The sequence below is a fragment of the Urocitellus parryii genome, chromosome 7 (assembly GCF_045843805.1).
Source record: "Urocitellus parryii isolate mUroPar1 chromosome 7, mUroPar1.hap1, whole genome shotgun sequence".
Lineage (NCBI taxonomy): Eukaryota > Metazoa > Chordata > Mammalia > Rodentia > Sciuridae > Urocitellus > Urocitellus parryii.
Window position 1 is genome coordinate 161,663,523 of NC_135537.1, and position 23,185 is coordinate 161,686,707.

Here is a 23,185-nt window from a genome sequence, read left to right on the forward strand (position 1 = left end):
CCATGCTCATCCTCATAAAACACACCTGATTTATTAATAATCTGGCTTCCTTTGTATCCTAAATAGAGAAGGGGGTATTCTGGGCAGTGAATATCAGTATTTTGGAAAATAGAAAAATGAATCCTGTCATAAGTTAATAAATAAGCATTCTGATTTCCATGCTAATTTACAGAGATTTGGTTAGTATGCCAGCTGATGAAAATTCTTAAAAGCCTTACTTGCATTTGTTTTTTCTTTCTTTCTTTTCCTTTTCTGTGTATGTATTGTTGGGTATCAAACTCAGGGCCTCAAACATGCACTAAGAAAGCACTCTACTAATAAGCCACATTTCCTGGCCCCAAATTTTTGAACCTGTACAACTGAGATAAGTTCAAAGGGAAGCCATGGTTATAAAAACAAAACACTAGTAGTAGCCCAGGTAAAGAGAGGCCCTTAAGAGCCACCTGGAATCCCTCTATATCATGTTCATGTCTTTAATGACAATATCACTTAAAAGAATATATTTCAAACAAGAATATGATTGCCTTGGGGCTTTAAATAAGACCCCTTAATTTCCAGACTGAAAAACTGCAATTCACTTTTTTTTTAATTTTTTTTAGATGTTGACAGACCTTTATTTTATTCATTTATTTTTATGTGGTGTTGAGGATTGAACCCAGTGCCTCACACATGCTAGGTAAGCACTCTACCACTGAGCCACAACCCCAGCTCCCATTTCTGACATTTTGATATCCACTATCTCATGTGATCCTTACAACAAAACTTATGAAAGGGGCTGTGCTGTGGCTCAGCAGCAGAGCTCTTGCCTAGCATATGCAAGGCCCTGGGTTCGATCCCTAGCACCACATAAAAATAAACAAATAAAATAAAGGTATTGTGTCCAACTACAACTAAAAAATAAGTTTTTTTAAAAAAAAATTTTAAAACCATATGGAGGAGGGCTGGAGATGTGGCTCAGCGGTAGCGCGCTCGCCTGGCATGCGTGCGGCCCGGGTTCGATCCTCAGCACCACATACCAACAAAGATGTTGTGTCCGCCGAGAACTAAAAAATAAATATTAAAAAATTCTCTCTCTCTCTCTCTCTCCTCTCTCACTCTCTCTTTAAAAAAAAAAAGCAAAAAAAAAAAAAAAAAAAAACCATATGGAGGAGCAAATTATCATAATGCTTCCATTTTCCTGATAAGAAAACTGAAATTCAAAGAGGTTATATTAATTTGATGAATGTCAAGTAGTAAATATTGGAGTCAAGGGAGTTTTTTGTTTTGTTTTGATTTTTTGTTTTCGATAGTACTGCAGACTAAACCTGGGGTCTAGAAGATGCTATTAGGCAAGTGTTCCAGTACTGAGGCACATCCCCAATGCCTCAAGTTCAAGTCTTTTTACAACAAATTTAATTCTTGAACACTAATCTACTAAACTGGACTTACTCTAAAACCAAAGTAAAATTTGGTAGGGAGAAGAGAGTAACAACATTAAGTACAACATACAGAATACAGAAAACGTTTTATTTTTTGTTTTTGTTTCTTTTTTGGTACTGGGGATTGAACCCAGGGGTGCTTTACCACTAAGCTAAGTCTCAGCCCTTTTTATTTTTTATTTTGAAATAGTTGCTGAGACTGGTCTTTCCTGCCTCTGATCTTTCCTGCCTCAGCCTCCTGACTTGCTGGAATTACAGGTACGTACCTCCAGGCCAACTAGAATACAGAAAAGTTAATAAATCACAAGTGAAGCAATCACAAAGTGATAGAGCATTTAACTACATATAACTACAACCAAGATCAAAAAAATGGGAATAAGGTTTCCTATGTCATGTGATTATCACAGGAATCATATGAATGAACTCTTTTTGGTACCAGGAAATTTAACCCAGGGGCACTTAACCACTCATCCACATTCCCAGCCCTTTTTTAATTTTTTATTTTTGGAGCTGGGGATGTGGCTCAAGCGGAAGCGCGGTCGGCTGGCCATGTGTGCGGCCCGGGTTCGATCCTCAGCACCACATACAAAGATGTTGTGTCCCCCGAAAACCAAAAAATAAATAAATATTACAAAATTCTCTCTCTCAAAAAAAATTTTTTTGAATTTTGAGACGCATCTTGTTAAGTTGCTTAGGCTTGCTAAAGCTGCTGAGGTTTGCCTCAAACTTTCAATCCTCCTGCCTCTGCCTCTGCCTCCCAAGTCACTGACATTACAGGCATGCACCACTGTGCCCAGCAAATGAATGAACTTCTAACATTGAGCCTTTAGGAGCTGGAGTTATAGCTCAGGGGTAGAGTGCTTGCCTAGGATGTATGAGGCACTGGGTTTGATGCCCAGAACCACATTAGAAAAACCTAAACAAGCCAGGTACAGTGGCACATACCTATGATCCCAGTGGCTCATGAGGCTGAGACAGAAGGATGGCGAGTTCTAAGCCATCCTCAGCAACCATGAGGCACTATAAAACAACTGTGAGACCCTGTCTCTAAAATACAAAATAGGACTGGGGATGTGGCTCAATGGTTGAGTGCCCGAGTTTATCCCCAGTACCCCTCACAAAAAAAAAAAAAACTAAACAAAATAAAAATTATTATGTTCATCTATAACTAAAAGTATAAAAAAAAAAAAAAAAAACCACCACCACACTGAACCTTTAAACAGATCATCACATACCCCTACCCCCATCTTCCACTTAACTGGCTAAAGGATCCCCATATTGGTGAATGATTAGGAGGAAACAGCACTGTAAAGAGGTTAACAGTGAACAGGTGAAAATCTAGAGTTCACCTGCATTAAGAATGAAGCAAGGGGGGCTGGGGATGCGGCTCAAGCGGTAGCGCTCGCCTGGCATGCGTGCGGCCTGGGTTCGATCCTCAGCACCACATACCAACAAAGATGTTGTGTCCGCCGAGAACTAAAAAATAAATATTAAAAATTCTCTATCTCTCTCTCTCCTCTCTCTTTAAAAAAAAAAAAAAAGAATGAAAGCAAGGGTCAGGCACTGTGGTGCATGCCTATAATCCCAGCAGCTGGGGAGGCTGAGGCAGGAGGATGATGAGTTCAAAGGCAGCCTCAGCAAAAGCAAGCTGCTAAGCAATTCAGTGAGACCATATCTAAATAAAATAGAAAATAGGGTTGGGGATGTGGCTCAGTGGTCTATGCCCCTGAGTTCAATCCCTGATACAAAAAAAAATATAAAACAAAAAAAAAAAGAAAAAAAGAATGGGGCTGGGGATGTGGCTCAAACGGTAGCTCTATTGCCTGGCATGTGTGCGGCCTGGGTTCGATCCTCAGCACCACATACAAACAAAGATGCTGTGTCCGGTCCGCCGAGAACTAAAAAATAAATATTAAAAAATTTTCTCTCTCTCTCTCTCCCACTCTCCCACTCTTTCTTTAAAAAAAAAAATAAATAAAGTCAAATAAAGGTATTTAAAAAGAAGAATGAATCAAAAATTCTTGGTACTATACACAATAAAGGTAATATCAAAACATAATGAAGGCGATTGACATAATGTCTCTTAAGCCAGATGCAGTGGCATGTGCTTATAATCCCAGTGATTTAGGAGGGTAAAACAGGAGATCAGAAGTGCCAAGCCCACCTCAGCAACTTAGTGAGGCCCTCAGCAATTTAGTAAGACCCTGTCTCAAAATGAAAAATAAAAAGGGCTTGGTTGGGAATGTAACTCAGTGAAATGCCCAGGATTCAATCTTCAGTACAAAAAAAAAAGAATGTCTCTTAACCAGACACGTTGGTGCATGCCTGTAATCCCAGGGTCTCAGAATGCTGAGGCATGAAGATCACAAATTCCAAGCCAGACTAAGCAACTTCATGAGACTGTCTCAAAATAAAATGAAAAGGACTGAGGATGTAGCTCAATGATAGAGTGCCCTGGGTTCAATCCCCAGGACCACACCAAAAAAAAGAGAGAGAGAGAGAGAGGGAGGGAGGGAGGGAGGGAGGGAGGGAGGGAGGGAGGGAGGGAGGGAGGGGGGGAGAGGGGGAGAGGGGGAGAGGGGGAGAGGGGGAGAGGGGGAGGGGGAGAAAGAGAGAGAGAGTGTTTCTACACCAGTATATCAAATATGTCCCTCACAGGTGTATTTCTTAGCACCTTTGTATGAAATAGCCCAATGTATTCTAACACAATTTTATAGTCAGCACTCTGTATCCTTAAATTCCACATCCTTGCATTTACCAATTATAGATGAGAAAACCCTAGTGTGGTGGTGCACACCTGTAATTCAAGCGACTCTGGAGGCTGAGGCAGGAGGATCCCAGGTTTGAGGCAAGATGCTAAGCAATTTAGTAATCCCTTGGGGCTGGGGATGTGGCTCAAGTGGTAGCGCGCTCATCTGGCATGCGTGCGGCCCGGGTTCAATCCTCAGCACCACATACAAACAAAGATGTTGTGTCCACCAAAAAAACTAAAAAATAAATATTAAAATTCTCTCTTTCTCTCTCTCTCTCTCACTCTATCTTTAAAAAAAAAAAAATTTAGTAATCCCTGTCTCAAAATATGAAATAAAAAGGACCAGGGATATAGCTCAGTGGTAAAGCAATCTTGGGTTTGAGTCCTAGTACAAAACAAAACACAATTTATATAGTATAACATTTATATAGCAGCATTTAGATTGTGTTAAGTATTATAAGTAATGGAGAGATCATTTAAAGTATCCAGGAAGAAGTTCATGACTCATATACAAATACTTTGCTATTTTATAATACGGACTAAGCATCCATAAATTTTGGTATCCATGGGGAGTTCTAACAACAATCCCCCCCAGATACTAAGGAATAAATGTATACATTCTTCCTCAGAAGATCCCTGAAATTGATAATCACCATGTATTCAAGTATTTTATGATAAGTAAAACTGAAGACACACTACTATAGGTAGTTTGAACAAATTCATGTTCACCCATTTCAACACAATCCTCACCATGACTTGACGAACAAGCTTAATGGTCTCACTCCAAGGTCTATTTTGGTTAAATTTTGCATGGAGCCGTTCCAAGAGAGAACTCATTTTACTCAGCTTTTCAGATTCTGCAATATAAATCAGAAAACACTATTAGAAACACTTTTATCAAGCCCTTCCACGATTTTTCTTACAAACGCAATCCCCATATTTTATCTAAGAATTCAGTTAAAATAGTTTATCATTTACTTCAAAACACATAAAGTTGTTTGTTTTGTGGTATTGGGGACTGAAACCAGGAGTACTCTACTACTGGGCCACATCTCCCAGCCCTTTTTGAGACAGGGTCGATTCTAGCCTCAAACTTTCGAACCTCCTGCCTCAGCCTTCTGGGTAGCCAGGACTTCAGGCATGCACCACCACAATCTGCAAGAGCCTGTCTCTTAAAAGAAAACAACATGGGCTGGGGCTGGAGCTCAGTGGTGGACTGCTTGCCTAGCATGTGAGGTGCTTGGTTGGATTCTCAGCACCACAAAATAAATAAATAAAGATCCACTGACAATTAAAAATATATATATAAAAAAAGAGAAAACAACACTTAATCCAGGCACCCCTGGGTTCAATCCCTAGTATCTCCCCCCCACCCCACCCCACCCCCCAAAAAACAGAGAAAAACAGACAATACAGACAGACACAGGGTCTCATATTCACTGGGCTAAGCTTCAACTTATCAGTTCCAAGCAAATCCTTCTGCCTCAACCTCCTGAGTAGTTGGGATTACAAGTGTACCCAGATTAAAAGAATCCTTCAATGGCAAGAATACACATACATTACAGGTCTTACAAAATGAAAATCAGAGAACACACATCCATGAGGACCAAAAAACAACCATTTCACAGGGCACACTGGTGCACACCTGTAATCCCAGCCACTTGAAAGGCAGGAGAATCACAGCTTCAAAGTCAGCACTGGCAACTCAGAGAGACTTCATCTCAAAATAAAAAATGAAAGGGCTGGTAATATGTAGCCCAGAAATAGGCTATCCCTGGCCCATCCCTAACCATGTTAATATGCATGAAATCCCTTGCATGATATATTTTGAGCATACATTTGAATTTACCCTTTCTATGGTTATTATTGGTTATTACTTTCTTTTCTTTTTTTTTTTTTTTTTTTTGGTAGTTGTAAATGGACAGCATGCCTTTATTTTACTTATTTTTATGTGGTGCTTAGGATCGAACCTAGTGCTTCACACATGCAAGCACTCTGCCACTGAGCCACAACCCCAGCCTGGTTGGTTACTTTTCAATGTGAAAATACTGCCTTCCTTATTTTTATTTTTTAGTGGAGGGTACCAGGGATTGAACCCAGGGGTGATTAACCACTGAGCCACATCCCCAACCCTTTTATTTTTTGAGACAGGGTCTCACCAAGTTGCTTAGGGCCTTACTAAAGGCCTTACTAAATTGCAGAGATTGACTTTGAACTTGCAATCCTCTTTTCTCAGCCTCCCAAGTGCTGGGATTATAGGAGTGCACCACTGCACCCAGCAACTTCCTTAATTTTTTTTTTTTGTGATAATCTTAAGAGAGCTATTTATAAGTATGATTAAAAAAAAACAGGCTCTATTTGCCAATTTCAACTCTAATTAAAATTATATGGACAAAGGAGGACACGGTGGTGCATGGTTCATGAGGGCTGAGGCAGGTGAATTGCAAGTTTGAAGCAAGTCTGAGAAACTCAGTAAAATCTTGAAAAAGATTAAAAAAAATGGCTGGGGGTATAATTCAGTAATAGGACACCTCTGGGGGGTGTAATAGGACACCCAGTAGTGGGGGGGGGGGTAAGGCTGTGTAAAAGTATGTGAATGGGGAAGAGATAGATGGGTTATCAGCAGACAAGAGAAAGGTAGAAAACACTGGCTTCCCAGTCTGGACTAAGCATGTAAACAAACTTCCAAAGCCCTCCAACCCTAATTCTTTTTCTTTCTTTTTTTTGGTACTGGGGAATTGAACCCAGGGGCACTTTACCACATGAATAAACATAATATGCCTGAGATGTTCTGTGAGGATATGGTGTGGACAAGTAAATGTGGAAATGACAGGTGAAATGCAAAATAAAAAACGCTCTTAAAAGGAGAGACATTAAGTCAGGCACAATAATGCATACCTGTAATTCCAATGATTCAGGAGGGTTAGCTAAGAGGATTGCAAGTTGGAGGCCAGCCTCAGCAAGTCCCTAAGCAACTTAGTGAAAACCTAAGCAATTTAGTGAGACCCTGTCTCAAAACAAAAAATAAATATGGCTGGGGATATAGCTCAGTGGTTTAGGTACCTCTGGGTTCGATATCCAGCACCAAAAATTAAAAAAAAAAAAAAAAAAAGCCAGGTGTAGTGGTACATGACTGTAAGCAATTCCAGAGGCTGGGGAGGGAGGCTAGCAAGTTCCAGTCCAGTCTCAGCAATTTACAGAGTTCCTAAGCAATTTAGAAAGACTATATCTAGAATTAAAAAATAAAAAGGTCTGGGGATTGGGCTGGGATTGTAGCTCAGTGCTCAGCGGTGGAGTACTTGCATAGCATGTGTGAAGGACTACGTTCAATTCTCAGCACCACATGCAAATAAATAAAATAAAGGTCCATCAACAACTAAAAACAACAACAACAAAAATTTAGCTGGGTGGCGCATGCCTGCAGTCCTGGCGGCTCAGGAGGCTGAGATGGGAGGATCTCAAGTTCATAGCCAGCCTCAGCAATGGCAAGGTGCTAAGCAACTCTGTGAAACCCTGTCTCTAAATAAAATACAAAATAGGGCTGGGGATGTGACTCAGTGGTTGAGTGCCTCCGAGTTCAATCCCTGGTACCAAAATAAAAAGAAAAGGTCTGGATATGTAGCTCAGTAGTAAAGCACCACTGGGTTCAATACCCAGTACCAAAATAAATAAATAAAAATAAAATCTACTGGATGTGGTAGCACAAGCATGTAATCCCAGCGTTTCAGGAGGCTGAGACAGGAGGACTGCGAATTCAAAGCCAGCCTCAGCAAAAGCAAAGTGCTAAGCAACTAAGTGAAACCCTGTTTTTAAATAGTATAAAAAGGTACTGGGGATGGGGCTCAGTGGTTAAGTGCCCCTGAGTTCAATCCCTGGTTCCAAAAAAATAAATAAAATAAAATCTGGCAGTACTGGGGATTGAACACAGAGATGCTTCCATCACAATTATCATTCAGTGGTCGCACACCCCTAGGTTCTTTCACCAATACTGCCAAAAGAAAAAATTTAAAAAGGCATTACTACTCAATATCAAAAGGAGAAAAAGTTCATAATCAATGGTGGAAAGAACACAGAAAAACAGACAACTAATGTTGGTACTGAAAGATGAACAGATTAATTAGAATTAAGGTAATAAACTTTCCTTTTTCTGGAAAACTGATTTTGACTGTGTGAGCCAGTTTATAGTTTTGAACACATTTCTACCAATTCTCACTTTAAAGTCATTCATCCAGGCACAATTACAAATGCTGGGGGTAGACAAAACTCCTGTCTCCTGAGATTTCCATTTCCACTTGTTATCCCCTTGCACCCAAGAAGTGTATTTTTCTTCTTCCCTTTCAAAACATACATCTTCTTTTTCTTTATTCTTTTTAATATTTTTTTAGTTGTTGACAGACCTTTAGTTTATTTATTTTTATGTGGTGCTGAGAATACAACCCAGTGCCTCACACATTCCTGGCAAGTGGCTTCCCTGAGCCCCAGCCCCCATCTTCTTTTTCTTGAGATGCCTGCTGATGCTCAAATCAAACACTACAGAGTACACATACTTGAGTAAGGCAGGGTCCCTGGTATGAGAAGCTCAAAACAAACTATGAAAGACAAGTAAACAGTAACAATAAAGTGAGCTGTAGCAGATGCAGGTCTGTAATTCCAGGGACTGGGGGCTGAGAACCTAAGCAACTTAGTAAGACCCTGTCTCAAAATTAAAACTAAAAAAGGGTTGGGTTTGTGTGAGGGATGTGGCTCAGTGGTTAAGCGCCCCAGGGTTCAATTCCTAGTAGCAAAAACACACACACACACAAAAGGGTTGCGGGTGTGGCTCAGTGTTTAAGCGCCCCTTAAACAAGGTTCAATGCGTGCTCCTAAAGGTGGGGAAAGTGAGCTATAGCAATAAGCATGCCCAAAATGCTAAGAAAGCATTTATACAGGAATGTGGAAATTTAGAGAATCTAAGTTCCAAAAGAAAGTTATTTTTTCAGCAGTTCTGAGTTACTCCGATGGAAAGAACGAAATCCAGCGCAGTTTTAAAATATACCGAAGCACAAGATCTGAGCACTGTGACATTCTAGGGAACTGCTGGCTTTTAATATCATTTCACTCAAAACAAAATATCCTCCAGTAATTTTACACACCGTTTTGTATTACTGTTCTTATGTTATTCAGACGTCTCTCCCTGAACAAAGTTTAAGGAGGTTTTAGATTCACTCGCCCTGTCTCCCACCACTTTAGGCTAAAATGCTCTCAGGCCAAACTGTCCCTAATTGTGCAGAAAACCTCCACAAAAGTTGGGAGTCCTCGTTACTCCGAAGTCGGGGCTCTATAATTATTAAGGAAGGATGGTCATAACCTAAAAAGCACATTCCACCTCCCGGATTTTATGCCTTCTAGAAAGTAGCCCTCATGGGACATCGGCCTCTACCACTTCTTACACATTGGCTCCCCCAGTAGTGTCCGCCCCCTCCTTTCGCTCTCACTCACCCTCGGTTTCCCCCTGAGCCTTCATCCTGACGGCGGTGAGGGCCTGGATCTCCCACAAGAAGATAAGCTTTTCCCCACCACCAACAGGGAAACCAAGCTGACTGGAGCTCCCGGGACGCAGGGAACCAATAGTCCCCACTGTTCCCGGGAAGGCTCAGTCTGAAGTCCCCGGCGGCAAGAAGAGAAGGGTGCTCGCGGCCGCCGCCATCTTCCCCAACGGAACTTCCCAAGGATCGCGAGATTAGCCAGGATCCTACGAGACGGAGGAAGAGGATACAAAATCTCGCGAAAATTAGTTAGGGTGTACTTCACGCGAGATCTCTATCAACCCATCCTTCCCTTAGTTGCCAGTTGCTTCAATCCTCACACTGCTTAGTATTGACCTTGTGGGCAGGTGGATTTTGGCCTCTTTGCAAAAAACCGGCATTTTCATTTTACAAATAAAAATATCTAACTCTGACCCACAGCAACCTAACGAGACTCTGTTGCAAAATAAAAATGACTGGAGAGGTAGCCCAGGGGTAAAGCGCCCCTGGGTTTAATCCCTAGTACCAAAAAAAAAAGAAGAAAGAAAAAATCTCTAGCTCTCTTTACTGAAAAATTTGTTAGAGATTTTGTTTTGTCCTGGAAATTGAACTCAGGAGCGCTTAATCACTGAACAACATCCCTAGCCCTTTGTATTTTAATAAAATAAAATATTTTTATTTTGAGACAAGCTTTTGCCAAGTAGTTGAGGCTGGCCTTGAACTTGCAATCCTCCCTCATCCTTCAAAGCCACTATGATAACAGGCGTGTGCCACCGCGTCCAAAAATAAGATAGCAAGTTTGGGCTGGGGGTGTACCTCATTGGGGACTGTTTATTCCACCTAACAGGGACCGGGTTCGTTCCCAACACCACCAAAAGAAAAGAAAAGTAAGTTTCTGTGAGCTACTAACTGTAATAACTGTATCAGCCTAACAAGAACCATTTTCTTTCTTCTTTTTCAAATAAATATTTCTTTAGTAATATTTTTGAAGTTCTGTGAGAATTTTGGATTAATGTAAAATTGCTGGTTTGTAGCAGTCAATGCAACTAATGCTATTAGAAATAGTTATTATTTCTCATTGTGTCCCTTTTTTGTGATCCTAGTGAAAACAGGAAGCTTCACTTGTTTTCTGAACTACACTGTGAATCACAAAGAATGTGTGATTATCTCTGTGTCCTTATATTCTCACAAAGGGAAATTCAGGGTAATGCAGAGAACTTCCTCACCATTGGAACCGAAGAACTAGACTAAAATACAGTAGTGCTAGCAACAGGCGCTTAACCACTGAGCCACACCCCCAGCCCTATTTTGTATTTTATTTAGAGACAGGTTCTCACTGAGTAGATTAGCACCTGGCTAAATTTTTGAGGTTGGCTTTGAAATAGCCATCCTCCTGTCTGAGCTTCCTGGGCTGCTGGGATTACAGGCATGTACCACAGCACCCGGTAGGGTGAAACCTCTTAAGGCTACTTTTAAGTATTCTTTACTGATACACATTCTTTAAAATAATAACTGCGAAAAGTTGGATTTGCCTAGTTTGCTCCAAGATTTTTTTTTTAATGGTTGCATGAATTGAACCCAGGGGTGCTTAACCACTGACCCCTATCCCCAGCTCATTTTTTAATTTTGAGACAGGGTCTCAGTAAATGGCTTATGGCCTAAGTTGTTGAGGCTGGCATTGAACTTGTGATGATCCCCTTGCCTCAGCCTGACAAGTTGCTGAGGTTACAGGACTGCACCACCATGCCCTTGCTCCAAGAATTTATGCAGTATATTACTAGCTCAAATTTTTCTCACATTTTAAAAACATCTATTCAGACATCTCCAAAGCAATCCCAGCAGATATTGCAGTCCAGGTGAACAGGCACGGCAGTATAAATTTAATAACTCTTTGGGAATACATGCGAAAATGTTTACTGTCACAAAGATATCTATAACAGGGCTGGGGATGTGGCTCAAGCGGTAGCGCGCTCGCCTGGCATGCGTGCGGCCCGGGTTCGATCCTCAGCACCACATACCAACAAAGATGTTGTGTCCGCCGAGAACTAAAAAATAAATATTAAAAATTCAAAAAAAAAAAAACAAAGATATCTATAACATGCCCCTTGAAAGTACAATGCAATTTTTTTCTGTTGCCTATTGCTTATTCTCATTCCTTAGGATCTCTAGACAGTTGTTTGGGGCAGAATTGCCCATTGTTTCTGAATCCCCAATACCTAGTGAGCAAATCTTTTACTGGATCTAAACACTCTGCTAGACCCAACTTTTCTCCCTTTGCCAATTCCCAACCACATTGGCCTTTTCTCTCTCACAGAAAATACCTGCATTCCTTCCTCTCCCAAAGTCCTTCAACAGATTTCTAAAGCTGCTAGGAAGTCTGTACTCCACCTCACTAATCCATTTTTATGTATGATGCTGGGGATTTTTTTTTTTAATTTTTTTTTAACTTGTAGAGAGACACAATGTCTTTATTTATTTATTTATTTTTACGTGGTGCTGCGGATTGAACCCAGTGCCTCACATACGCTAGGCAAATGCTCTACCAACTGAGCTACAACCCCAGCCCTTGTGCTGGGGATTTAACCCAGGTCCTTGCTAATGCTATGTTTGCACTCTTACCACTGAGCTACATCCCCAGCCAGGCCTTCTTAGTTCTCCATTTAAATATCCCTTCCTCTAGACAGGCAAAATGGCGCACACCTATAATTCCAGATATTTAAGAGGCTGAGGCATGAGAATCCTTGCCATTTCAAGCCCAGCATCAGCAATTTAGTGGGACCCTGTCTCAAAACAAAAAAATTAAAAAGACAGAATGTAGCTCAATGATAAAGTGCCCCTGCTTTAATCCACAGTACTAAATAAATAAATAAATTTCCCTTCCTCTAGACCACAGAAACAACATTTCTCTTATCTCTGAGTTTTTAAAAAATATTTATTTAGTAGTAGATGAACACACAGTATCTGTATTTATTTTTATATGGTGCTGGGGATTGAACCCAATGCCTCACTCATGCGAGGCAAGCACTTTACCACTGAGCTACAGCCTCAGCCCCCAATCTCTGAATTTTTCTGTTAAATTATTTCAAACTTTTCCACCCCAAATTTCGTTTTTTAAAAACATTTATTTATTTATGTATATTTAATTTTAGGTGGATACATTAGTTTCTTTTTATGTGGTGCCGAAAGTTCAAACCCAGTGTCTCGTGCATGTTAGGGGTGCACTCTACCACTGAGCCACCACTCCAGCCCCCAGAATCTCTTAATAGTAATTTCATCATCAGCATGTGATGATTTGCTTCATGTCTCTCTTCCTTGCTGGTGTCAGGAGGGCTGCACTTGGGCTTTCACTACTCTCTCCAGTGCCTAGTACAGCTCCTGTCACTTGTCATGAACTTAATGCATGTTGTTGGAATAAATTGATGGGGTTGTCAGAAAAAATAGAGAACATTACCTTAAATTTGAATTTCAGATAATTGAATATTTTTAGTTTAAACTATGTCCCAGATATTATATAACATAAATATTATGTAATATGAATCTGGCAACTCTTAGGAGTACAGAAAGCATTTATCCAAGCAAAAATTTGAAAGATGGGTTTATATTTTAAAATACTGCACCTTGTGTTGGGTTTGTAGCACAGTGGTAGAGTACTTGCATAGCATGCATGAGGCACTGAGTTTGATCCTCAGCACCACATAAAAATAAATAAATAAAATAAAGGTATTGTGCCCATCCACAACAAAAAATATTAAAAAATAAATAAAATACTGAACCTTTCATATTGTCAAAATGTTTTCATTCACTAAATATTTATGAAGTCCTAGGGCTGGGAATGTGGCTCAGGCAGTAGTGTGCTCATCTGGCATGCGTGCGGCCCGGGTTTGATCCTCAGCACCACATACCAACAAAGATATTGTGTCTGCCGAGAACTAAAAAATAAATATTAAAAAAAAATATTTATGAAGTCCTGTGTGTGTTAGGAACTGGTAATATGAAAAAATAGCCCAAAACTTTAATGGACTCACATAATTCAGAGGTTTTTATTGTTTTTGTTTTTATGTTTTGTACTAGGGATTGAACTCAGGGGCACTCGACCACTGAGCCACATCCCCAGCCCTATTTTGTATTTTATTTAGACACAGGGTCACACCAAGTTGCTTAATGTCTAGTTTTTGCTGAGGCTGGCTTTGGCTCCTGTCTCAGCCTCCCTAGCCACTGGAATTACAGGCTATGCCACCAAGCCCACCAAAATTTTGTTTTTAAGTATTATGCACAAACTGCCGATCTCAATGTTAATTAAATACACAGCTATGCTTTTTTTTTTTCTTTAATATTTATTTATTTTTTTAGGTGTAGATGGACACAACACAATGCCTTTATTTTTATGTGGTGCTGAGGATTGAACCCAGGTCCCGCCGGTGTGAAGGGAGCGTTCTACCACTGAGCCACAATCCCAGCACTATGCTTTGTTTTCTAATGGAAAATTTTTTTTTTCTTTTGTGATACTGGGCATGGAACACAGGGCTTGGCACATGTTAAGCAATTGCTTTACCACTAAACAATACCCTCATCCTGTTTTCTTATTTTGAGACAGGGGCTGATTAAATTGCTTAGGCTGGCCCTGGAATTATGGTTCTCCTGCCTCAGCCCCCCCAGTTAGATGGGATTACAGACATGCTCCACAAAGCTGTCTCATGAAACTGTTTATAAAATCAATAATAATTTCTGTATTAAGTTTAGCTAAGATAATTTAAACTTATAAAACTTATAAATACTGCAAACCAAATGTTGTTTACAGAATAGAATGAGAAGTTATTTCTCATTGCAAAATGCAGATAAAAGAACATCAATAAAAAAATTGTATTGCAGTGGCACACATCCCAGCTACTCTGGAAACTGAGGCAGGGGGATTGTAAATTTGAGACCAACCTCAGTAATAATATTGAGACTCTGTTTCAAAATAAAACGTTTAGGGCTGGGGTTATGGCTCAGTGATAGAGTGCTTGCCTTGAAGGTGTGAAGCACTGGGTTCGATTGTCAGCACCACATATAAATAAATTATTAAAATAAAGGTCCATCAGGGCTGGGGATGTGGCTCAAGTGGTAGTGCGCTCACTTGGCATGCGTGCGGCCTGGTTCGATCCTCAGCACCACATACAAACAAAGATGTTGTGTCTGCCGAAAACTGAAAAACAAATATTAAAAAAAAAAAAAAAAAACTCTCTAAAATAAAGGTCCGTTGGGCTGGGGATGTGGCTCAAGTGGTAGCTGGTAGCGCGCTCGCCTGGCATGCGTGCTTGCGGCCCGGGTTGGATCCTCAGCACCACATACAGACAAAGATGCTGTGTCCGCCAAATACTGAAAAATAAATATTAAAGTTCTCTCTCTCTCTCCCTCTTTCTCACTCTCTCTCACTCTTTCTTTAAAAAAATAAAATAAAATAAAATAAAGGTCCATCAACAACCAAAAAAATATAAAAAAAAAAATTGGGTGTGGTGGTGCACACCTATAATCCCAGTAGCTACCGCTTGAGCCACATCCCCAGCCCAGGTTTATTTTTTTATACCAGAACATTTTATACAAGAACATTTTAGGCAGTGATTTGAGAATGGATTTTACCTTTATTCAGAATATTTTTCTGGTCTCTGGCTTACTGATTTTCTTTTTTGTTTTTATAGAAGGTTTATTTGGGGCTCATGGTATCAGAGGTTTTAGTCTTTTTGTTCATAATCAGCTGACTGCATTGCTCTGGGTGGGCTTGAGGTGAGGCAGAACATCATGGCAGAGGGCATGGTAGAGGAGAATTGCTCAGTTTATGGCAGTTGGGATGGATACACAGTGAATATAAAAATCTAATCACTCTTCCTGGTCCCATTAAAATGCCCCTCCTTTTAAAATTTTTTAATTAGTTTATTTTTGGTAGGTTTTATATTCTGCAAGATATGTGAATGTTAACACACAAGGGGGGAGAGGAAGAACAGAAGTTCAATAGATTAGACAAAGGGGAATGAAGGGAAGGGGGGGGAATAGGGATAAGAAAGACAGTGGGATGAATCTAACATAACTTTCTTATGTACATATATGAATACACCCCTAGTGAATCTCAATATCCTGTACATCCACAAAGCTGGGATCCTAATTAAAATAAAACATACTCCATGTTTGTATAAATAATATATTTAAATATATAAGTGTATAAATAAACTCTACTGTCACATATAACTAAAAATAACAAATAAGTAAAAAATATAGTATATAAAAAAAATTTGTTTTTTGGTAATCAAGATTGAACCTAGGGGCACTTGACCAGGAAGCTACAACCTTGTAAGTTCTTTGCTTAGCATCTGGAAGGCCATCTTAAATGACAGCCTCCAAGTTTAATAAAAAGTTTCGCTTTCCTGCCCAAGGGCCTTTTTGAGAAAGGTTCACCACACTCCCTCACACAAACCCAAACCTTCACTGCCCAGGGGCATTTCTGAGAAGGATCATCACTTCCACATCCCAACCCTATCTTTAAGCACCTGCATTAGGACCTGCCAGGCTGAGCCTGCCCTATTTTGCCTCTCTTCCTCTATGGAAAGATGTGCCTTTATTTGTCAGCTCTGACAAATGAACTCTCCTGTGTATCTCTTCTCTGCCTGGTTGCCTGGTCTCCATCTTTCTTTTTTTTTTTTTTTTTTTAAATATTTATTTATTTTTTAGTTCTGGGCAGACACAACATCTTTGTTGGTATGTGGTGCTGAGGATCGAACCCGGGCCGCACGCATGCCAGGCGAGCGCGCTACCACTTGAGCCACATCCCCAGCCCCTCCATCTTTCATTTCTTGTCTTTTGTTTCGCATTTTCCTTTCACACCCTGGTCCTTTTTTTTTTTTTTTTTTTTTTTTTTTTTTGTGGAGACAGTTTCCCTCTAAGTTGCTGAAGCTGGCACTGAATTTGCTATCCTCCTGCCTCAGCCTGCCTCAGGGTTCCCTTCCCTCCTAGTTTTTGGGATTGCCTGCACAAATTGCCCCTGGTAACCAAGCGCAATGGCACATGCCTGTAGTCCCAGCAGCTCAGGAGGTTGACACAGGTGGATCACGAGTTTAAAGCCAGCCTCAGCAAAAGCTAGGCTCTAAGCAATTCAGTAAGACCCTGTTTCTAAATAAAATACAAAATAGGGCTGTGTATGTTGCTCAGTGGTCAAGTACTCCTGAGTTCAATTCCTGGTACCCCAAACAAAACAACAAAATAAATTGTCCCTAATTTTCATTTATTTATTTATTTATTTATTTTAGTTGTAGCTGGACACAATACCTTTGTTTATTTTTATGTGGTGCCAAGATTGAACCCAGTGCCTCACACATGCTCAGCAAGTGCTCTATCACTGAGCCTCAACCCTGGCTCTTTATTTATTTATTTATATTTCTGGGGATGGAACCCAGAGCCTCCAGCATGTTAGGCTCTACCACTGAACTATACTCCCAGCCCCGAAAAGCTTTCTCTCCCAATCACTTCTGAGCATTCAGTGCTCGGTGTCATTCTCTCTCTCTCTCTCTCTCTTTTTTTTCCCCTTTATTTTTGTGTTGTCCATGAACCTTGATGTTATTTGTTTATTTTTTTGTATGGGATGCTGAGAATCCAACCAGTGTCTCAACACATGCTAGGAAATTGCTCTACTACTGAGCTACAACCCCAGGCCCAACTCCATGTCATTCTTATGACATTTATTACCTTATATCTTATAATACAATATGCTGTCTGTATTCTACTTGAAAGCCTATTTAAATGGGTACTATTACAAGTAGAAGGGTTTTGAAATTTAATAAATTCAATATTTATTTATTTGGCAACAGGGATTGAACCCAAGGGACCTTAACTACTGAGCCACATCCCAAGCCCTTTTTATTTATTTATTTTTGTCTTTTAGTTGTTGATAGACCTTTATTTTACTTATTTATATGTGGTGCTGTTGTGCTGAGAACCGAACCCAGTGCTTCATACATGCCAGGCAATTGCCCTACTGCTGAGCCCCAGCCCCAGCCCTTTTTATTTTTTGAGACAGGATCTTGCTAGGTTGCTGAGACTGACTTCAACTTGTGATCCTCCTGCCTCAGCGTCCCATGCTGCTGGGATTACATGCTGTGTGCCATCACAACCTGATTATTTATTTATTTGGTGATCGAACCCAGGGCCTCAGGTATAGTAGATGTGCTTTTACCACTGGGGCTATATCCCCGGATCCTCACATATAAATTTGTTGAAGGAAAGAATGAAGAAGCTTGGGTCATGTTACCTCTCTGTGTCTTTGTTTGCTCTTACACAGTCCCATGTCAGCGTTGCACAGAAGGAAAAGGCTAATGCATGTTTGAGGTTTTGAAAACTTAGAGCCCAGAATAAGGTATTTTCTTTTCTTGTTAGTAGTTACAATATTTTGCATGAGGTTAAAAGGCTAAATTATCCATAAGAGCCTTGGGACTATCTCAAAAACAGAGGAACTTTAAGGCTTTTAGATTTGAAGAGGGCAAAGAGGTAGTGCCTCATGATGGAAGAGCTTGTGCTTTAGTATCAGAGATACATGTTTGATTCTTGGTTGCAGCACTCGCCGGACTACCTGTGTTACCCTCAATTATTTAACTTCTCTGAATATGGAATTGCATTATCTATAAAGCAGTCATGAGGATATCACGTCCTGCAGGGTAGCTGTGAGTATTAGAGATAACTTAAGTAAAATGCTTGGCATGTAGCTTACACTATAAATATGGGAAGCAAGCCAGGTGCAGTAGTGATCGCCCCTAATCTAGTGACCCAGGAGGCTTCAGGAGACCAAGTTAGAAGGATGGAAAGTTCCAGGCTAAGTCTGGGGGGGCCACTCTGGAGGGTGAGGCAGAAGGGTAACTCATTCAAAGCCAGTCTCAGCAATTTAGCAAGATCCTCAGAAATTTGGTGAAATACTATCTCATAATAAAATGGCTTAGCCAGGAGTGGTGGTGCACACTAGGAATCCCAGCTACGGGAGGCTGAAGAAGGGGGAATCATAAGTTCAAAGCCCACTCTCCCACAGTAAAAATTAATGAGGGTGGGGCTGGGGATATACCTCAGTTGGTAGAGTGCGTGCCTCGAATGCACAAGGCCTTGGGTACAATCTCCAGCACCACAAGAAAAATTGAGAAAGAAAAATAATGAGGACTCGCAAGTGGATTAGTGGTAAAGCACCCCTGGGTGAAATTCCCAATATCACAAACAGAATAAATAAATAAATAGGAATGGGATGTTGCTCAGAGTAAAACCCCTCTGGGTTCAATCCCTGTTCCGCAAAACAAAACCAAGAAAACAACAACAAAAAATAATTAAAAATAAAAGTGTGTGGGGGGCGTGGGTTGTGGCTCAGCGGTAGAGCGCTCTCCTAGCACTTGCGAGGCCCTGGGTTCGATCCTCAGCACCACATAAAAATAAACAAATAATGATAGTGTCCAACTAAAAAATAAATATTTAAAAAAAAGTGCGAAGCTTTTTAAATACTCAGGGACTTAAAACGTCACCACGTTCGCTCTTTACCTTGTTAAAAACATTTTTATCATGGTAGCTAAAAGGCTTGCTTAAAAGTACCGTAAAATGCTTTTGCACCGGAACCTAGGATATTGGCTCAATGAGTTACCAGTATGATTCACGTTTTTACGTACATATTTTTTGCTAGCTGTTTCTGTAAAGCTTTCCTCAAATAAAAAGGTGGAAGCTTATCGCGAGAATCTGCAGGATGCTTTTCTCGTTTAGGTTCCTGTTCTCGCGTTGTTAGATCGAGTAGTGGGGAGAGGCGAAAAGGAAGCTAGAAGTATCGCGAGAGTTGTGCTCTCGCGGTATTTCCTGAGATTGCCCCTCCCCCCTCCCCCAAGTGCCGTTTCGGTTTAATCTAGTGTGTGACTGAGATCTGTGTGAGGGAGCGAGTGTGAGTGTGAGGTATTGAGGCGAGGCGAAGGCTAGAAAAGGGGCTTCCCTCAGGAGAGAGGGACAAAGGGGGCGTGAGGTACCTAGTTCGCGGGACCCCGGCGACAGGAAGCCGCCCTGAGCCGGGCTACCGGGTAGGGGAAGGGCCCGCGCAGTCTTCACAGGGCCCCAGAGCCCGAGTCGGCCCCACATCCCCGAGCCGTCGGCTACCTACTTCCTCCACCTCCCGGCGCGGAGGCCTGAGGACTGGTTCCGCGAGGTTGGGGGTTGCAGACTTAAGGAGCTACTCGTTGTCTCGCAACTCCACTGCTGAGGAACTCTCATTTCTTCCCTCGCTCCTTCACCCCCCACCTCATGTAGGAGGGTGCTGAGGAATCGGGAGGGAGGAGGAGCCTGGCCTACCGTCCCTTCCCTCCCCACCACCTTCTAGGGGCACTTTGGTGGGCGTGGATTTAGGGTTGGGGGGGTGGGTGGGGGTTACTTCTTGGAGTGCTGGGGAACTTTTTCCCCTTCTTACAGCCAGGGGAAAGGGAATGCCCAATTCAGAGAGACATGGGGGCAAGAAGGACGGGAGTGGAGGAGCTTCTGGAACTTTGCAGCCGTCATCGGGAGGTGGCAGCTCCAACAGCAGAGAGCGTCACCGATTGGTGTCGAAGCACAAGAGGCATAAGTCCAAGCACTCCAAAGACATGGGGTTGGTGACCCCCGAAGCATCCTTGGGTACAGTTATCAAACCTTTGGTGGAGTATGATGACATCAGCTCTGATTCAGACACCTTCTCTGACGACATGGCCTTCAAATTAGATAGGAGGGAGAATGATGAACGTCGTGGAACGGATCGGAGCGACCGCCTGCACAAACATCGTCACCACCAGCACAGGCGTTCCCGGGACTTACTAAAAACTAAACAGACCGAAAAAGAAAAAAACCAGGAAGTCTCCAGCAAGTCAGGATCGATGAAAGACCGAGTATCAGGAAGTTCAAAGCGTTCAAATGAGGAGAACGATGACTATGGTAAGGCACAGATATCCAAGAGCAGCAGCAAGGAATCCAGGTCATCCAAACTCCATAAGGAAAAGACCCGGAAAGAACGTGAGCTAAAGTCTGGACACAAAGATCGGAGTAAAAGTCATCGAAAAAGGGAAACACCCAAAAGTTACAAAACAGTGGACAGCCCCAAACGGAGATCCAGGAGTCCCCACAGGAAATGGTCTGACAGCTCCAAACAAGATGACAGCCCCTCAGGAGCTTCTTATGGTCAAGATTATGACGTTAGTCCTCCGAGATCTCATACCTCTAGCAATTATGACTCCTACAAGAAGAGTCCTGGAAGTACCTCAAGAAGGCAGTCCATCAGCCCACCTTACAAGGAGCCTTCTGCCTATCAGTCCGGTACTCGGTCCCCCAGCCCCTACAGTAGACGACAGAGGTCTGTGAGTCCTTACAGCCGGAGACGGTCGTCCAGCTATGAAAGGAGTGGCTCTTACAGCGGGAGATCACCCAGTCCCTATGGTCGAAGGCGCTCCAGCAGCCCTTTCATGAGCAAGCGGTCTCTCAGTCGAAGTCCGCTCCCCAGGTGAGCTTTTGTCTAACAGCCCTTACAGAGGTAGGGTGGGTTGTGAGGAACTGAAAATTAGTCATGATACCTTTTTGTTGAAGCCCCCAGTGTTTGTGCTTGATTAGGACACTTTCCCATTGGCTAGTCATTGAAGTAGATAAGTCTGGTCTCCCCTTACTCCAGAATTTGAGAAGTAAAGATTTCACATGCCTGCAGCTTTTAAAGGTAGGTACTTCAGTAGTGGGATCTTCAGGTGTATGCTTCTGTGTGAGAGAAATGGGCTTTTGTCTGATGAGTGCAGAGCATTGTTATTAGTTTTTAGATCCTATTTCTGTTGCTTTGCCTCAAGTTTTTAAAAAATCCCCTTGGTGTTAGTACTTAAACTTTCTTGGACCTGACTAGAGACTTGAGTGATTATAACTTTTCATTTGTGTTCTCTTGAGGCTATTCGATTAGGTCATCCTACCATTTGTGCTGTAAACTGAGTCTCCAAACCTGTAAGTTTATTCATTGCCTAATTGACAGGCAGAGTTCTATCTTTTAATGGATGTTTGAGAGGAAATTCACCTGATTAGGTGGTTTTCTTTTTGACATTAAATAGCTAGAAGTAATTGGTCCCTAGGACAATTTCTCTCTCTCTCTGTCTGTCTCTCTCTCTCTCTCTCTCTCTCTCTCTCTCTCTGTCTCATACCAGGAATTAAATCCAGGGGACTTAGTCAACATCTCCAGCCCATTTTATTATTTATTTATTTTTTAAAACATATTTTTTAGTTGTTCTTAGACCTTTACTTTATTTGCTTATTTATATGTGGTTCTAGGAATCGAACCCAGTGCCTCACATGAATGAGGCATGTGTTCTACTGCTAAGCTACAACTCCAGCCCCCCATCTTATTTTTTATTTTGAGAAAGGGTCTCACTAAGTTGCTTAGGGCCTCGCTAAATTGCTGAGGCTGGCTTTGAACTCTCCATCCTCCTGCCTCAGCCTTCCAAGTTTGGGATTACAGGCATGTGACACCATGGCCAGCCCAATTTGGTTTTCTTTACAACTTTACTAAATGGTACCTTGTGACCACTGACAGTTTTCAAAATCTTTCTCTAAAAATATGGTAATAATGTCTTCACAATATTTTTGTGAGAAAGACATATTAGAAATTTCAGCCTTAGGGTGTATTATCTGTGGAAAACTGTTTTGGTTCCTAGGCAATGAAATATACCTTATTTGAGGACTCATCTGTGTCTACAAAAGAAAAATGTGAGCTTTTATTGAAACTGAGTGGAATCCTAATGCTCCTTTGTGACCTTTGGCAAATGATTTAATTTCTCCATGAATAAAATAGAGATAATAATTATCTACTTTTAGAGTTGTTGTGAGGATTAAATTAATTAATATGAAGTGCATATCATACATTGTGCTACTCAGTAAATTCTGTGAATGAGGATAATGTCATTGAATGCTAGTAAAGAAATTACACTAATTTAAAAAATTCATGCAGTGTTTTGTATGTTAGTGTAATTTTTGGTGACTTAAAGTTATAATTATTCAGAAACTAGTGTGAATTCATCAAATTGCAGAGTTCCTAATTGTCAAGGGTTGAAGTTTCTTAATATTTTCAACTCAATTTATTATTATTTTGTTGGGGGAAGGCCCTGGTGATTGAACCCATGGGCACCTAACTACTGAGCTACATTCCTTAGTCCTTCATTTTTTGAGGCAGGAGCTTGCTGAATTGCCTAGGTTGGCCTTAAACCTGTGATCCTCCGTTCTCAGTCTCCCCAGTTGCTGAAATTACAGGAGTTCAATGCTGTTCCCAGCTTACTGTTTTAAAACACCAGTTAAAAGAATTATAGTGGTCTGGTGTTGTGGCGAACGCCTGTAACCCAGCAGTTTGGGAGGCTGAGACGGGAGAAACTCAGTTCAAAGCTAGCCCTGGCAACTGGGAGGAACTAAGCAACTCAGTGAGACCCAGCCTCTAAATAAAATACAAAATAGCACTGGGGATGTGGCTCAGTGGTGGAGTACCCCCCCCC

At 41.3% G+C, this 23,185-nt stretch overlaps 2 protein-coding genes across 10 annotated transcripts in view; one reads left to right on the top strand and one right to left on the bottom strand.

Moving 5' to 3' along the window:
• Med1 (mediator complex subunit 1) overlaps window positions 1–9,860 on the bottom strand; it is a 36,712-nt gene extending 26,852 nt beyond the window's left edge. For all 5 annotated transcript variants that reach the window (XM_026386717.2, XM_026386714.2, XM_026386713.2 and 2 more), the window contains exons 1-2: window positions 9,649–9,860; window positions 4,921–5,027 (exon numbers count right to left, since the gene is read on the bottom strand). In XM_026386717.2, coding sequence (XP_026242502.1) covers window positions 4,921–5,027; window positions 9,649–9,673 — 132 coding nt within the window. In that variant the 5' untranslated portion in view covers window positions 9,674–9,860. The remainder of the gene's footprint in view (window positions 1–4,920; window positions 5,028–9,648) is intronic.
• Window positions 9,861–20,104: 10,244 nt separating this feature from the next.
• Cdk12 (cyclin dependent kinase 12) overlaps window positions 20,105–23,185 on the top strand; it is an 84,600-nt gene continuing 81,519 nt past the window's right edge. For all 5 annotated transcript variants that reach the window (XM_077800575.1, XM_077800573.1, XM_077800576.1 and 2 more), the window contains exon 1: window positions 20,105–21,174. In XM_077800575.1, the coding sequence (XP_077656701.1) occupies window positions 20,132–21,174 (1,043 nt within the window). In that variant the 5' untranslated portion in view covers window positions 20,105–20,131. The remainder of the gene's footprint in view (window positions 21,175–23,185) is intronic.